Below are 17,450 nucleotides of genomic sequence, written 5' to 3'. Positions count from 1 at the left end.
ACAAAGCAGTAGAAACTGGTGCACAGGAACTTTAGCAGCAGGCCTGTGTGTGTTCAGAAATGCTGTCTGTGCCCTCAGCTGGCGTCCTTGATATTCACAAATCACCCAACATTTTGGAGACATGGAGATCTAACTCTAGCCATTTTCCCCAAGCAGTAAACGTGTGTGGTTTATTCTAAATTACCAGGTTAACAGCATTACCCAAAGCAAATACTTACAGCTGCAAGCTTCTTAAACAGAAATCTGAACTGTTCTGCTTCTTTGATCATTCTTTCTGCACCCTCTTTTCTCTCTTCTGCATTCTTGAAAGATATACGTTTTAACATGATTGCTCTGATGTATTCCACAACTACTCTCCGATGGGCCTCAATAGTCATTGTCTGAAAGAAAAGAAAAAGGTGGTGGATTATGCCAGTGATACCTGCAAATGTAGCCATTATTGTTAGTCTTTGAACAATTACTAGGCTTTGAAGTATTTGCACTTAATCACCAGTACAGTTTTTGCTTATACTACACATTTTGAGTGGCTTTAGATTTTCACAACGCTAACAGAAATGAAAATCTGTCCTTCCCTAATGAAAAGGATGTGCCAATTACTAGAAACAACAAAACCAAGATATCTCTAATGACATGTCTGAAGTATTTTTGAGGAGCACCAAAGACAGAAGAACAAACACGAAATAATTTGAATGATCTTTAGAACAGACCTGTGCTTGGACTTGCAGCCTTGCTCTCTATTATCTGGTCAAGGAATGACCAGCCATCACAGAGGCTTCTGCTAGATAACTCCAGTATATTGCATAAAACATTGCAAATCTTGCTTACATTATCTGTGCTCTGGGTCAAGTCTGGTAAGAAGCCTGGAGAGCCAGCAGCAATCACTTTCTCAGACCTTCCTTGACTGATTTGCTGTTCTGCACTTGTCTTTTTATAGGAAATAGCTACTAAGTGAAGCATCTGATATTGGTGCAAGAGTAATGCTGAGGTTTGGAAATAAAGAACAACAACAACAAAAAAAAAACCCAAAACCTTTTCATGTTTTTTCAACAGTAGTGTAAGGAGAGTCCTTAAATGCAAGTCCTCAGGTGTTTTTTTTCCCCTAAGCATAGCAGCAAAGTTACTTACGATTAAGAAAAAGCCTGCATAACAGGTAGCCGCAAACTTTTTATCATATTTTATTAGTATATATCAAGCTTTAGTTTCAATCAACATGTTCTTCAGTCAAAATTTTGGTGAAAGGTTTCAGGGAAGAGAGAAAAGAAAAGGAAAAATAAAAAAAGAGAGCAAATAACAGACTGCAAAGTATTGGAAGTCACAGCCCTCATCCAGGACACAGAAAATATGATTTCAAGTCCTGCTCTCAAGACTCTGCAGAAATACGAGAGTTTACTGGTTGTTCACAGATGGATTCTCTTGCATTGGTGGAATTGATGCCAATTACACAGAGGAAAATTAACTGCACAGAATAGACTGTGGGAGACTGACATACATGCCCCATCCCACTGACAAAAGTAAGCGAAGAAGAATAGCTCTACTACAACCAAGAAGAAGAACACTCAAGAACAGCCAACAGCGCGATGACAGGGCATTCACTTTACACGTGAGGAAAATGACAAAGCAGAACGACTGTAAGATCCAGGTCCCCCCTGTTTCAGAACAGTGTCCTTTCCATTGGGCTATAGTCTTTTTGCAGGTGCTCTGTTTGTGTGACTATCAAAAATTGGATTTTCAAAACAGGGTTAACCAAGAATATTTTAAAACCAGAAAAAAAGCACACCCCAAACCAGGGAAACAAAAGTGTGTCCCATCCAGTGCTAGAACATACGGTGTCTTGTGTGGGAGATTTTTTTCATGCTGGGAGACAGTGGAATAGCAGGTATGATGAATGCCAAAAAATGTGTTTGTCATCTTCTTCCCCATAAGGTGGCAATAACCACTACGTGCTGAAACATATGTGATTGCAGAGGTTGGTATTAACACTTAAAGAAGCTCATGCCAAGCACTATTACCTCACAGTAACAAATCAAATCCGGAAAAGCAAGCTGTTCCATGGATATAGACTAATCCTGGGACCGACCTAACTTCTTTTGTGTACTTCTGGACTGAAAATGCATATCATTTCACTTACATAGTAAGACCTCTAGGATCTGCAAATACTGAAGGTTAGAGGGCATCAGAGGAACTTTGACCAGTCCCCTCTATCTCTTTAGGAGTTCAGGTAAGAAAAGAGTAAGTGTTTGATTTTGAGACTGTCTTTTAAGCACTGCTACTTAGTAAGGGTTTGTTCAAAGACCTCACCTAAATCCTGATCTTGCTAGCTTCAAATATTTCCTAAATCTTAGTGAATCAGTTAAGACATGCTATCTTAACTACACAAAACTGACTTTAATTCAATAAAGGGTAAAAACAAGTAGAATAATACTAAAGATTAAAGGATAATAGAGAAATCCAGATATCCTTGACAGACCATGGGGGGGGGAGACAACCTAACCTAGCACATTATGCTGCTTTAACAGCACTTTAAATATGAGTTATGCTTTTGTTAAACCTTATGGCACCAATTTAACTATGCCTCCTTGAACATATTAAAAGTAGGAATTACAGAATGTGCATTTATAAAAAAGTAATTACAGGCCAGCAAAACTCATTTCAGAAGAGCTAATTTTAACTGAGTAGAAACTTCTGAGGAAAGGTAGAAGAGTACCAGCTGGTAAGAATACAATCTAGTAACGTGCCAATACATTTTCTGGACTAAGATCTGCAACTTGGATCTGTCTTTGACAATATTATATGGCTATGAACAAAAAAAGATGAGAGAAATATTAGATTCAGACTTCTGCAATATGATTATGAACATTTTTTCATTTACAGTGATGAATCAATTCCCATTGCTGTATTCCAATTCTGAACTCCATTCAGTATTCAGAAATTCCAAACCAACATGATATTTAGAGTACATTAGCAAAGTATCATAGAATATTTTGCACCTACCTTTTTATAAGGCTTTTTAATTTTTGCAAAGTCATTGAAATAATCCTCTACAGTGACACAGATAGTCCCCACTGCATTAGACCCCATCAACCACTTCTTTGTCATCAGCTCATTGAGATGTGGCTGAGAAGGTAAACAATTGATCAGAAGAAATTTTTGACACTTTCATCATATCATTGCAGTTACAAAAAAATGGGAGACAATTTTAAGTGTCCTACACTTCTAACCTACACTCCTTCAAAAGGAATAAGCAGTTAGTGTAGGAAAATGATGTGATCAGTTGTCAGAATGACAGTTGCCACAGAGTGCTACCCTGACATACACACTGGGTGTGTATGTAAACCAAGCGCACTAACCTGAGCATTTGTTTCATATGAGGTCTCTAAAATCCTTTATTACATTCTCTAATTAAATGTCTATGCCAAATAAAAAAGTTAAGGTCCGAGGACAAAATTGACATAAGAGCTGGTGATTCCAATTTTAAATATGAGGCACTTTCAAGCTGTTGTGATAATGCAGCTTCATGCTTGATTTCTTAAACTGCTACTGGCTGCTCAGTATTTCCTCTTTGATGGCCCCACAAACTTCCTGTGCCTATACCAAACTTGGTGGCCTATACACTTTACTCCTTTCCCAGAACTCCACAATACATAATTCCAGTATTCTTTACATCTTGTCCTGGTTTTGGCTGGGATAGAGTTAATTTTCTTTCCAGTAGTTGGTATAGTGTTATGTTTTGGATTTAGTATGAGAATAATGTTGGTAACAGACTGATGTTTTAGTTGTTGCTAAGTAGTGTTTATACTAAGTCAAGGATTTTTCAGCTTCTCATGCCCAGCCAGCAAGAAGGCTGGAAGGGCACAAGAGGTTGGGAGGGGACACAGCCAGGGCAGCTGAACCAAACTGGCCAAAGGGGTATTCCGCACCATGTGATGTCATGCCCAGTATATAAACTGGGGGGAGCGGGGCTGGACGGGAACACTGCTCAGGAACTGACTGGGCACTGGTCAGCGAGTGGTGAGCAACTGCATTGTGCATCACTTGATTAGTATATTCCAATTCTTTTATTATTATTGACATTTTATTATTGTTCTTATTATAATTATTATTGTTTTCCTTTCTGTTCTGTTAAACTGTTCTTATCTCAAACCATGAGTTTTACCTTTTTTCCAAATTCTCTCCCCCATCCCACTGCGTGGCGGGGAAGTGAGTGAGCGGCTGCGTGGTGCTTAGTTGCTGGCTGGGGTTAAACCACAACAATCTACATACCCGTCTTGCTTTGTTCTCCCCAGAGGAAAAATTCTTTGCATATTAGAGCACGGTATTTTATAAATGATAACAGTGATGTGAAGCTTGAGGTTAATGAATTTCAAAGAATGGTCATTAGAGTAGATGGAGTGTCTTCTCATCATCAATGAGCACAGTTAATGAGAAATAAAGGTTTTGCTTAAAAGCTTCATGTTTCAAATAAACACTGCTCCCACATCTTTCTTAATGTGAGTCATTCAAGGTGTTTACATTAGTTCAAAATATTATTACAAATCTAACAAGTCCCAGAGCAAGTTTCTTCACCCCCACCATTTCTCTAATTTCCCTGCCTCCCTCCCCATACTCCTAATTTCTTTTTAGTAATAAAAAGATGGGTCTTTTTCCTGAGGGATTCTATACAAAAAGCTAGAATTCTTAAGCATGGAAATTTATCAGTCAGAAAGGGCCCAACTTTAGAGTAAATTAACTATCTTTATTATAGGTACACTGCACCTGTACAAATACGGTAACTTAGTATCAGCAGTAGTTTCCCAAATAATTCTTAGAACTCAACTATGTAAGACTAAGTACAATCTGCTAGAAAATGTTCATTATATACAAAGCACCTGCCTAAAGTCATGCTGTGAAATATAATTAAGCAACCTTTCAGTCTCCTACATGCATACTATACCACTGAAGAACAACACTGACATTTACTGACATTTTGCTAGCACACCATATATAAAATATGTTTAGCAATCAAAAGGTTTCATAACTACTTCATTCCTGAATTATTTTTCCTTATAAAATAATACTTCTGGTTTTTTGAGGAAAAAAAGTTCTAACCTCTAAATCCATGAAGACTTCATCTAGCAGACTAGAGCATCCTTCTTTGGCAATGATGTCTAAAGTCGCATCCATGCTTGTATGACTACTTGACAATGTGTCTTCCATTTCAATTTTCAAGTATTTTCTTTTCAGGCTGATTATAGATTCTCTGTGACAAATAACAAATGTTTTTCATCATCCACTGATACACAATTGGATTGCGACTAAATTTTTTGGAGTGCACAGAAAGAGACATACTAGACAGTCTTATTTTTGCAAGGGAAAATAATGCCCGCTGCTTGCTTTGGAAGCGTTAATTTACTCTCCAGCACGATTTTAAAGTGATCAGCTTAGACTACTTCTATGTTGGTAACAAACTACTGCTGACTTGTAGACTTGAGAATGGCAGCAGATATAGATGAACATGGGGTTGGATTGCTGAACACTGAAACATGAGCAATAAGGATTTCTTTAGCCTACTTTCATATTCTTAATAGAGCAAGCTCTATCATTACTTTTCTCCAATTAAGTTCACCTTGATCATTGTGAGAGATCAAATGTAAGAAGATGGCAGGCTCCAGAGAAACTAACTCAGATGACTTCTTCAAATTCTAAAAGCTGAAGATAAATTTTTCTTTGGCAATGAAATTCTTGGAATGACAAGTGGATTTTCACCGGTGAGGGGCAATGGCTTAGCTTGCCAAAGGCAAGAGCAATCACATAAGAGTATCTGCCTCTTAGAACAGTAATATACTTAAACCTGTTGTCTTTGTTTAGTCAGCTAAACTATCTTAACTGAAACCCTCTTTGTACACAAAAGAAGAGAAGGTCCTGGGAACATGTAGTATTACAAATGAAATATCAATACTTATTCTTCTCACAATACTGCAAGAACATGCAGACTTACTTAAAGGTTTGACAGTTGTTGATGACTGCAATCATGTATTGAACATAGCATTGAGGATACTGACGATTTTTAAGATGTTCTTCTTTATACAACTGTGCTTCATCTTTGTACCTGTAACATATACAAGGAATGGCATTAAACAGACAGCAATAACTTTAGTACACCTGTAGGACCAAATGCTCCACAAGGGCCTGTCAGGTATTTAGAAGTATTTTATAAAGGGCTTGTTGCTTGTGTGATGTTTAGTCAATCTGTTCTGGGCAGAATCCAGCCAAGGAGGTTTTTTCTGTCTTCCTTATGAGAAAGAGATATAAATTCGAGATATAAAAGAAAGTGGAACTGACTCCAAAAATTAGAGCCATTTGTACAGAGGAACTGAAAGTGTCACTCACTAGCACAGAAGAACTTCTGCAGTGAAACTGGGGAAGGGAGAAAGAAAGCAAGAAAAGGAAAAGGAAGAAAGGCTTGGTTGGCATGGATGTGATAGAACACAGACAAAGCAATAAAGAAACAAGCGTAGGAAAAACAAATATTGGAATTGTAGGAACAAAGAGAGGCTGAGGCAGGATAAACCATTTATATTTTAAAAACTGTTACCTGGTTAGAAATGAATTCATTTGTTGAAGACATAGAAGGAGTACCTTTGTTTTCAAATCTTCATTTATCTGAGCAGCCACCTGAAGATTCTGCTCAAACATCTAAGTTAAAAATAGTTTAGTTATAAAGAGAGGCCTTTATCAGTAGTAAACAAAAGACAGAACTCCTGTCTTGTTGGAGACTCTCACTTGCACCAGCTCTACATATGCTTTTTGGTTTTTTGTTTGTTTGTTTGTTTGTTTTTAAACAAGCTCAGACAATTGCTGCTGACTAAACCAAAAACAACTACTTCCATAAGTGTAATTAATAAATTATTGACAACTATTAATATATGCTGCAGTTTTCTCCTGATACTGAAAACAGCTGCATTCTTCAGCAAAAAGAGTACTTAATATTTCTAATTCAGTAGGAATTTGGCTTTACAGTGGATCAAAGTTCTTGGGTCAGCTCCTGCAGCTAGTAATGCACAACCTTAAAACTCGAATTCCTTTGCTTTCCCCATATATGAAAGTAGTAAGTTCACCTTGGTGAAGTAGAAGGGACCCCCTAAACTTTAGAAACACAACTAGGCACAAGATCTAGGTGACCTATAGGGAACTGTGTTTGAGAGGAGGGGGACTGGAAAGGAAGGGTACAAAGCCAGGTAGAAACATTGCTTTTATGCTGAGATGATTTTGAAAGTTTCACTGTTACATCAATCTCAACACTGCAGCCTTTGACAGCACAACACTAGAGCCAATCAGCCACCAGTTTCCTTGACATCACACAGTTTCTGAAAAGGATTGGATGAAGTCAACCTTGTCACTAATACAAATGTGGAAGAACGTAGCAAAAATCCTGGTATAAGACAGGAAAAAAATAAGGTGGGAAATAAATGCAGGAAGAAGAGACCATCTATCTTTCATTGAAGGTACCTAACACAATGTTTGTAAAGAAAAATTACAAAATGAGCATAATAAGCTGACATTCTTCTGGTTGATAAAGATCACTTTAAAAACTTTCCAGTTCTACTACCAAGAATAGGGTGGTGGAGGTTGTTTTTTTTTTTTTGTGGTACCTTTTTTTGTTTGTTTGTTTTAAAAGATCTTAGAAATAGCTTTATCTTTTCTGTTTTGAGGCTATTTAAGTATTTGGACAGGCATTAATGTTGACTGAAGTAGTGTTTAAACAGCAACATTATTGATCTTCAACAGAACTTTTCTTTCCAGTATTAAGGTGTTTGTATAATGAATAATCTGTAGGAACAAATACATGCCTAACTACCTCAGCACCATCTTAACAAAAAATATTCTAATAACTTACAAATGTCTCATCTGGTAAGCTTATCCTACAAATTTACTAAGTAAAAGCAGTTAACGAAATACAAATATCAACTAAATAGGCTGGGAAAAATATGTTTCTAATCTACACATAAAACAAACGAAGTCTCTAAGTGTTAAAGGGAAAAAGGCAAATAAAAACCTCAAAAGAAACAACCCCTCCAACTAACAACTCTACAGGAAAAAAAACTATACTGCAATAGACATAGAAACAATGGCATTCCAAACAGTTTGGTTTCCCCCTCCCATCCCTCCATTCCCCCAAATCCATGTACTGCTTCCGTAGATTTTCTACAATAACCAAGTTCTCTTATACCTGAAAAACAATAGCTGGGAGCGTAGTCTGATAGTACCCATCTTGATCTGCTTCTGGTTCAGTTTCTTTTATCCAGTCTTTTTTATCTGTCTCCAGTGCTTTTCGTAGCCAGCCAATGATGTTAGACTACATTAAATAAAGCAACCAAGGAAAATAAAAGATTTTTTAATTTAACATAACAAAAACCCCCACTACAATATTTGAAATAGCAGCCATTTCCATAATGAAGAGTCACATAGCAACAGATAATGTTGACCACTCTCGTCATCCCTACAGGATATAGGTAACATAGACAAATTAAAATTTGCATTGACAAAGACAAAGGTTAGTACTGGTAAACTAGTGATGTAGTTTGAATCAAGCTTAGGCACATTTTGAAAGGGGAGTGCTCCAAACCCAAAAAGCAAGTCAGTTTGTCAGAATCAACATGTTTACTAACTTTGGAAGCACTTATTAAGCCTCAGGCTTTAGGTTTCAAAGTGAGTTTTTCAACAACTGAAAAAAATTAGGGTAATACTTAACGTAGGAAAATTAGCACGTATCTGCTTGTAGCTCCTTTTACCTACATTTTAGGAAACTGATGCTTGTTACCTTTGAGGACAAAAACCCAGGATTAGATTAAATGAGTTGCGTTTCTTGGAAATTAAGTGCTGCAGAAAATAGTGATGGAGATACAATAGTTGGCTCTCCTCCCATCCGACAAGCACATTATACAGCAAAGAGATGTTAAGAACAACTGTTTTTAGAACTAGATTAAGCCAGTTTTCTGATCACTTGCGTGACACAGATACCATGGACATATTTGCAAGAGTAGTTAGTAAAGAACAGCATGTTTACTAAATATGTAATTGGATTATTTGCTTTCTGTCTATCTAAAATAATTATCCCTATGTTTTCAAAGGGTTGAAGGTTTCTGCCTCTTTTCCACTTTGTTCATATTTAGTTAAAACCCCTAGTAATATAAAAGTTCATACTTCACAGGTATATTAGCATGCCCTACCTGCAAAATTAAACACGACCAGTAGGTGTACGCAGAAAGGGCAAAAAAGTCTAAAATAGGTATATTTATTTTTTTTAAAATGTTTACATTTTTTAATGTATTAAATCAGTATCTTTTGGTCAAAACTCCTATCAGCAGATAGGATAAAGGAAGAAACTGAAAGCTTTACGATCTTCCTGCACAAGAAAGGCTGTTAAACAAACACAGACCTGTAGTTTTCTTCTTCTCCTTTTGACTACAGTGAGTGGCCTGTCAAGTGCTGAATCTGCCAAGTACATATAATACCATCTTCAATTACGTGAAATGATGTACTATCTTTTTTCCTCATAAGCATGGAACTGCTCTGATGAGATATGATTTGCAAAGAAGAATTAATCTTTTGAGCCAGCAGCCCAGGGGACATCAACATTTTTCACCTTAAGATCATAATTTACAAGAACTTTTTTTCAAGCTGAGGTGCTTGGGGGGAAAAAAAAAATCTATTATAAATCTGTTAAAATCTGTTAGCATTTTATTTCTCATGAAAATGAGACATTTTTATTGACTTAACCATCAATATTTAAGTTGATAGCTGCAATTAGGAAATAATTTCATTTACCCAAACAGAACTAGTTATATTTTGTTTATAAACAGTTTTAAACACAACATCAAAAGAAATAAAATAGAAGTAGGGATGTGTAGAAAATAAGATCAGGCTGAATCCTGTGAAACAAATAGGCAGTTTCAGTATTTTCTGCATTAAAAAGAAAATACAGCCAAAAATCTAAACCAGCAAAAGAAAACCACTCTGTGTTTAACAGAATAGCAGCTTTGCTTTATTTTATTTATAGACTATAAATACAACAATGTTTTATATATAATATTTTTCAGTAAGTAGGGAAAAAACATTTCTGAAAAAGCGATATATTTTTTCATCTTAAGAGGGGCAAAAGGAATTCAAAGGCATTTCCTGAGTCAAGCCAGAAGTAGCTTGAGAAAACAAACCAATGTTTTTTTGTCCTAAAGGTAAGTGCAGAAAAATAAACTTGTGTCAAAGTCCTAGTAAAGCTAAAGTGAAGCAGAGCCCCTACTGGTAACTTCCTTGAGACATAACACGATCAGTTCATATTATTGTGATGAGTATCAAGTCCAAGCAGTTGTTGTTGCTGGACATATTTTAGTAGCTGACACATCCAAAGAAGCAAAAAATTTCCCTCCTCTGCTTGGCAGAGCTCCTAAACTTAGGAGGAGTAGGAATTCAATTGAACAATGTAAGAACAGCAAGTCCAAAATTCCAACTATCCCAACATCCAGTCTCAGAGGCAATCAACAGTGGATCTTTAAAGAAAAACACATTTAAAAACCTGACAATCACATACTGATTCCTTTGCCATGTAGTTGACCAATTTCCAGTGACTCTTAGGATAACCAAGAAGCAGCATCTTTGTATTTAAGATGCACTTGGAATGGCATCCACAAAAGGAAATTATGCTCATGCAGTCGACAGGCATGAAAGGAAAAAGACTGTTAAAAGAATCAAGCTGGCTAACATGAACACCCTGATTACCTTGAAAAGCTCACATCTGTATCATATGTTTACATAGTTATTATAGGGACCAAGCTGCATTCAGTGGCTTCTAAGTATAGTAATACCCAACATACTAGCACTATGAATTTAGATATATGAACACTGGAATTCCTTCCTTTCTAATAAAATATGATTAATACAGTCTGCAAAGCATAATTATTCCTTGAAAGGTCACTATTTACATCTATAAAATCATCTGATTATAACTTTATAAACAAACCTACACATAGTATATGAAAATTTATAAAAGTAATGGTATCGAGTTCACATTTGTCACATTAGTTTCCTCTGATGGAGGAACAGCACTGAGGCACTAATGCAGCTACAAACTCATCTGAAGGTGTCTTTGCGTTATTGTTACTCACAGTAAGTGTTGACATATACTTGCTGAGAAGCTGGTCTACCACATTTTGTGAAATCAGAGGATTCAGAGAATTTACATCCACTTCGGGAGAAAGTTCTGAATTTCCCATCATCTCTGTACTGATTTTAAAAACAAAAAAACAAAAAAACAAAACCAAAACCAACACACGTTACAGATTAGTGAAGACATATGAGATAAAAAGTTCAAAACTATGCAGCTTTTTTTTTTATGACCACTGTAAGGGGCAATTTTCCAATACCTATACATTTCAAAAAGTTCTTAATAGTAGCTGCAACAATAAATGCATTTAAAAGGAATGTAAATAAAACTATATAAAAGAAAGAACAGGATGTAAAAGCTATAGGCTAGCATATACTAAAAAAAATGTTACAGACATTTTAAATATTCAACCCTTTCATGTGTTTCTAACTTTTATGTATGAGAATTAGCGACTGCTTAAGACTGAATAAAAGCCAACTGGTTCAACCTGTGGGCTCTTAATAGGGGACATTTTTACATGTCTTTTAAATTTCAGAGGTCATGACAGACAACTTACAGTCTGAATTTCAGAATGGGAAAGGTCAGTGAAAAGTATGAAATACTCTCCTCAGAGTTTCTCAAAGGAGCTTCTGTTTTGCTACTTGTACCACATCCGCAAAAGCTAAAATATATTAAAAGAAAATCTACCAATGCTTCATGTATTGGTAGAGAATACACCTAATAAAAGAGGAGCAGCATTTTGCATGCCAAATCAAAAGTGCACTTCATGGGTACTGCATTATAGCAGCACCATTAGCTATACTTGCTTGCAAAGGAAAATCCTTGGTTTTATAGGATTATAAAGAAACTAGAGCAACCTCAAAAATATTTTGAGAAGGATTATATAAAATTAATACTTTACAATGACATTTTGCATCTATATATTATAAGATTATGAGTTGCTTGTGTAACTAAAACGAACAAAGCCATGCCAAAGCACAACATAGCAAGAACTCTTAATATTTCATGCTCAAAAAAATCAATAACCCAAACCCACACTCTTCAGAGAGTGCTTTATTAACAGTTGATGGATATATATTCAATCATAATAACATACATTGTTTCACATTCCATTTCTAGCGTGCTTTTCAGAAGGAAGCCACAAATTCTATATTTGCAGTGGCAACTATAAAAAACAAATAGCAAATTAAAAAAATATTCCTAAACAAGTGTTCAGTTTGTATATTTCTGCAAGTTAAAGTTGTTCTCTGGGTACATGCAGTGAGTCAGCATAGTGGTGCTTCCACATGATGAAAAAAAAAAATCTCAAAGAACTAAAAAAAAAACCCACATGCTATGGCTAACTACTTAGAGAACAAAATTCCTGTCTTTGAAACCATAAAAGCCACTGTAACTGAACACTTTACATTCGTAGCATCTTCCTGTGCCTGTAGGAAAAGAGACTGAAGATACTTTAAGTGGCTCAAGCTATTCAGAAAACTGAATTCCATTCTGTCGCCGTCTACATAAAGAATACATGTAATAGCAGGACCTGCTCTAGGCTTATTCAGGGGAAACATGAAAAGCTGTTTATGGCACTGTGCCATATTAGAAAATATTTCTAGCCTCATATCATCATTATCCCTACTTCACAAGGCCAGAGAAACACTAAGTCTTTCTCAAAGCTTACCAACTGAAACCCCAAAACAAAGACAACAGGCTTGTACCTCTAGCCCCCACAGACAAAAATTCTTCCTATACACAAGTTCTCTCACCTGATTGCCACAACCCAAGTGTCCGGAGGAAAGGAAGGGATAGACAACCCTCTTAGAAGTGTCAGGAGGCTTCTAACTGGGAAAGGAACTTATTTCCCTTCAACAAAAAGTTTATAATCAAGATGAAATTTCAACCAGAATTGTATTATCTGGAAACTAACATTTTAGAAAGCTATTCTGCCTCATGTGCCAGGCTTGCCACCAACCCTGCTCTGTCTTGTAAAAAGAGGTACTCAATCCAGAAACAGCATCCAGCTAGATACATAGTACCATTCCTTCTGTTCCTTAGAGTGAAGATTGTTGACACTGTCTGTAGCAATGTTGGTGAACTCTTAGCAGTTTTGTCAACACTTGATCAGTATCTGATAAAATGATGTTATGAATATGGGCATCAGGATCTTACAAGACTTGTATTTTCCCTAAAACCCAGATTAGGATCCTGATCCCAACCCAGTACAGATTTAGTAATAGCAGTATGTTTCCAAAGCTCTCACTGACTTAAATATGAAAGACAAATACACCTAGCACAGTAAAACTGCTTCCCACTCAAATATTAAAGGCTATTATTCCACATGGAGCATCGCTTTATTTCTCAGCTATGAGCTGAATACAGTTCTACAAACAGCTTCCAAGACATGCTCTGGTTAAGAAGAACACAATTCTTTTAAAACTCCTGTCTTGCAAATATTGTAAACAGAAGTTACACATGGCTTTCTTAACAATTCATTACATGGAAAAAAACCTCAATGCTTCTCTTAATTGGTCAATATTTTCTCAGCTGGTTTGGAAGTGCAGCTGTAATATGCAAATACAAATGTATATGTTCCCTCTAATATTCAATTACATTTATTAAAAGTAGAGAAAGATTAGAAAGGACAAAATGATCTTCCACCATACAGTGTTCCATAGAAGTGAACAAAGAATGTAACAGCAGTTTAGAACCTATTTTTCATACAGGGAAAAGAGGGTGAAATATCACAGAAACACAGTTCTCAATGTCATATAGGGCATCTTACTTCACAGTTTATTATAAACATATCCTTATAGAGAACTGTTTATTGTATTGTTAAGAAATGTCCAGTGACATTTGGTAAGCTCTGCAAGTAACCTGCTTGAGCACTTTACTTTTCCTACTCACAAGCCTGAGCCAATTTCTTCTTCCACTGTCCACTACAAACATACACAACAGCTAATTATCATCCTCTTTATAACAGTTTATTGTAATCTATAAAAATACAATTACTGTACTGCCCTTAGGCTTTTTTTTTTTTTAAGCGAAGAGAGAAACCCAAAGCCTTTATTTTTTTTCCTGACATATTTCCTCTAATTTCCGTCGCACTTGTTACATGCATACCCAGGAGAGAAGTGCATTCTCAGATATCTTGTACTCTGCCCACTCCTCTCACTCTTTCACTTCCTTTACAAGACTCTGCCATCAGGTGCTATGAGCCACATAACTTGCTTTAGCAGGAGTGATCCCATTTTGATTTGTTTGCTTTGTAAATAGATGCAATGCTGGCTTTCCTGCCTCCCTTCACCCTTCCTATGACGGAACACATGGATTGAGAGTGCTTTAGCTCTGAATTGTATAACTCAATAGCAATCTGCTCTACTTTTGGGGGGAAGGATAGAAGGGCAATTTTAGGACCAAGAGTTGCTTTACTGGAACATCAGCCTCAGGACATAAATGAAGAACCTGAGAGCAGGATTTCTGCCAAGGCCATGCACCTCTAGGAAGAGGGATTCACGTATTTCTGATTTGCATTCACTGTGGAGTTATTCCTCTGGCCTTCTATTAACAAAGAAGAAAAGGCCAATGAACTCAGCTCCTTATTGGTAGCTGCATCTCTCATATACCCTGCACAGGTATGTCATGTAAGTATGCATTAGTGGGTGCTCCTGATTGTTCCTTGCAGGGAAGGAAAGCAGGAGAACTTCACAGCGTAGAGCAAAGCAAGCAAAGCACAGAGTTCTGAACACAAAATGAATCTCAAAACTGGTTATAAAAATTCTAGATAATGGTATTATCTCCTACCTATTTGCTTTATGGTATTATACTCTAAACCATAGAGTTTGAACTCAAGCGTCCAATCTGTTGAATTAGTGAGACTGAACAATTGAAGACAGCAAAAGTGTACACAGCAGAGACTCTGGGTCAATGCCAGCTATTGAAAACAGGATTATAGTCATGAGCCACAGAAAGGCTAGCAGTACTTCTTCCGCAAACAAATCAGTTGCTTTAGTAACTACATGCCAGCAAAAACTAAACAGTTGCCATTTGAGCTGTTTCTACCTGGAGGATGGGGAAAAAAAAAAAAAAAAAGACATAATGCTTAAGTTGTTCCAACAAGTCACACAATTCAAAAGAAAACAGTTTAAGAGTATCACAGGAGACAACCTGTAAGCAGAAATTCTTCTAGATAAACAAATCACCACACAGTTCTGAGAGAAAACCTGAAGGAAGTTATTACATTCTTTCCATTGAACAGTAATGAAGCAACACTGAAACAGTGCCAGCCCCTGTAAAAAAGAACCATAGAAAGTTGATAACCATATAAATCTTCTGGGGCTATGGCCAGCAACAAACATTTTGGTTCACACACAGGAGCTCTTAAGTCTCTTCCGCTCTTCCCAGTACTTCACCAAACTGGCACAGAAGTACAAGGTGACTGTAGCTTCAAGCAGGTCTTTAACTGCATTAAAACTTCAAGCTTACAAAGCAAGTCAAAAATCACATATTAGAAAATGCAAACAAGTTTTAAGGAGCAATTTCCACAAAGCAAAATGCATAACAAATATCAAACCAGCAAGTTCTTTACTATTATCCCTCTTTTGTTTTATCTTATTACATGTTAATAGATGTGCAAATATTAGCACATAAACTGTGTTTTGCATGCTTACTCTCAACAATGGCTAACAGAAAAGACAAGGGGACCTTACCTTTTGTATGTATTTAAAACCCAAGTTAGAAGGCTAACAATCTCATTTGCTTCCAGATCCTCTGCAGCAAGCTCTTGCATGCGGGTGGACAAAGCTTGATGGTACATGTTTAGCAATCTGTTGAAAATGTCATAATGTGGGGGAAAACATTGATCCAGCAGGGTTTTAGCCACAAGCAGGTCATCAAGGACGTATTTACGTATGATTTCTAGATGGCGCACAAGCCACATTTTGTCAGATTCTCTAGTATCTGCTTGAGTGCCTTCAATTCGTGTGCTCACAGTTCTTTCCAAAATGTTGAACATTTTTTCTTTCCACTTCTTTGGTCTGCCAGGAGGTATGAACCCAGTTTGTTTTTTCCGGTCTAACATGCGCCTGTCAATTTTCTCCTCCCTCTCAATTATCCTAACAACAGAAACAAGCAAGGTTGGATCTCGACGGACTGTAACAAGAGATCTTTGAACCACCATCCAAAGTTGCTTTGCCAACTCCTCAGAAAGTTTCTGCATATCCCCAAAGTACGTATGGATGAGGTTCATGTCATGTGTGTTTTTGCTGTCCATGCGATACTGCTCATACATCAGGTTATCACGAGAACACTCTAAATCCATCAGTTTTCGATGAGCTTGCAACAGTTCCCCTCGCTCAATCAGATCTTGGGTCTCCCTGACTATCTCCGGAACTGAAAGAAAAGCAAAGAAGAAGAAAAAACAAAAAGAGTAAAACAACACAATCAAAATACAACGAATAAATACAAGACAATAACAGCACTAGGAAACAAGCTGGAAAACAGCTGCAGTAATTCTTTTGAAATAATTTGAAGGAAATTATTTTGAAGTATTAAAAAATTCTTAGTAAATGCTGTGTAACTTTACACATTATTAACTCCAATGCTCCATTTTGATCAGTAGCTAAACAAAAATCATAGTGCCAACAGAACATAAATTCCTTTCTCTTCCTCTCCCCCCTTAAAAAAAAATTTAAAAAAATCCATGAAAGTCTACTATGAAACAAACTGCAGTACTAGCTTCCTTATATCTTACACAAAAGGCTTTTAACTTGCCTGACTAAAAGTCACTTACCCTGTTGAACCTGAGGCTGCATATACCCAACAAATACTGAATTTTACCTTCTTCTTGAAAGAACAGTTTTTGCCTGCCTAAGGCACAAAGGAAGAATACGCATAATTACCTATGCTGCTAAACTATTTAGAAGATTTTTTTTGTTCTTTTTTATTTTTCAGTATTTGAGGAATATTACAGAAGAGGATTAGGATCCTGTGGGGGAAAGAACTGAAAAATCTCAGCAGAAAAATTGTCACTGCAAAAAAGGCAGCTAGTGATGGAACTGGCAGCCCCCAAAGAAGGTTTGCAAAGACAATTATACACAATCATTAATCATGATGAAAACCACTTGGTTGATAAAACATTTGTTTTGCTCAGAGTGAAGTTATCATCAACTATACTGTTTAACAATCCCGGGGAGGAGATGCTTCACACTAAAAACCTCTCAGAATGCCAGAAAAGAAAAGGCGTACTGTCTCAATTGCATTCATCAATCTAAAAGAAAAAAACACCCCCAAAATTACTCAGCATTGGAACACATAGAATTTTGTTGTT

The 17,450-nt window shown here is 36.6% G+C and overlaps 1 protein-coding gene across 2 annotated transcripts in view; it reads right to left on the bottom strand.

Moving 5' to 3' along the window:
• EXOC3 (exocyst complex component 3) overlaps nucleotides 1-17,450 on the bottom strand; it is a 28,693-nt gene that overhangs the window by 2,618 nt on the left and 8,625 nt on the right. For both annotated transcript variants that reach the window (XM_052787312.1, XM_052787311.1), the window contains exons 4-11: nucleotides 15,832-16,513; nucleotides 11,139-11,256; nucleotides 8,207-8,332; nucleotides 6,572-6,672; nucleotides 5,975-6,085; nucleotides 5,086-5,236; nucleotides 2,992-3,114; nucleotides 219-380 (exon numbers count right to left, since the gene is read on the bottom strand). In XM_052787312.1, coding sequence (XP_052643272.1) covers nucleotides 219-380; nucleotides 2,992-3,114; nucleotides 5,086-5,236; nucleotides 5,975-6,085; nucleotides 6,572-6,672; nucleotides 8,207-8,332; nucleotides 11,139-11,256; nucleotides 15,832-16,513 — 1,574 coding nt within the window. The remainder of the gene's footprint in view (nucleotides 1-218; nucleotides 381-2,991; nucleotides 3,115-5,085; nucleotides 5,237-5,974; nucleotides 6,086-6,571; nucleotides 6,673-8,206; nucleotides 8,333-11,138; nucleotides 11,257-15,831; nucleotides 16,514-17,450) is intronic.

Source organism: Harpia harpyja, chromosome 5 (genome assembly GCF_026419915.1).
Source record: "Harpia harpyja isolate bHarHar1 chromosome 5, bHarHar1 primary haplotype, whole genome shotgun sequence".
In the NCBI taxonomy this organism is placed as follows: Eukaryota; Metazoa; Chordata; class Aves; order Accipitriformes; family Accipitridae; genus Harpia; species Harpia harpyja.
Note: the sequence above shows the minus strand (reverse complement) of the source record. Positions and strands in the feature narration are given on the sequence as shown.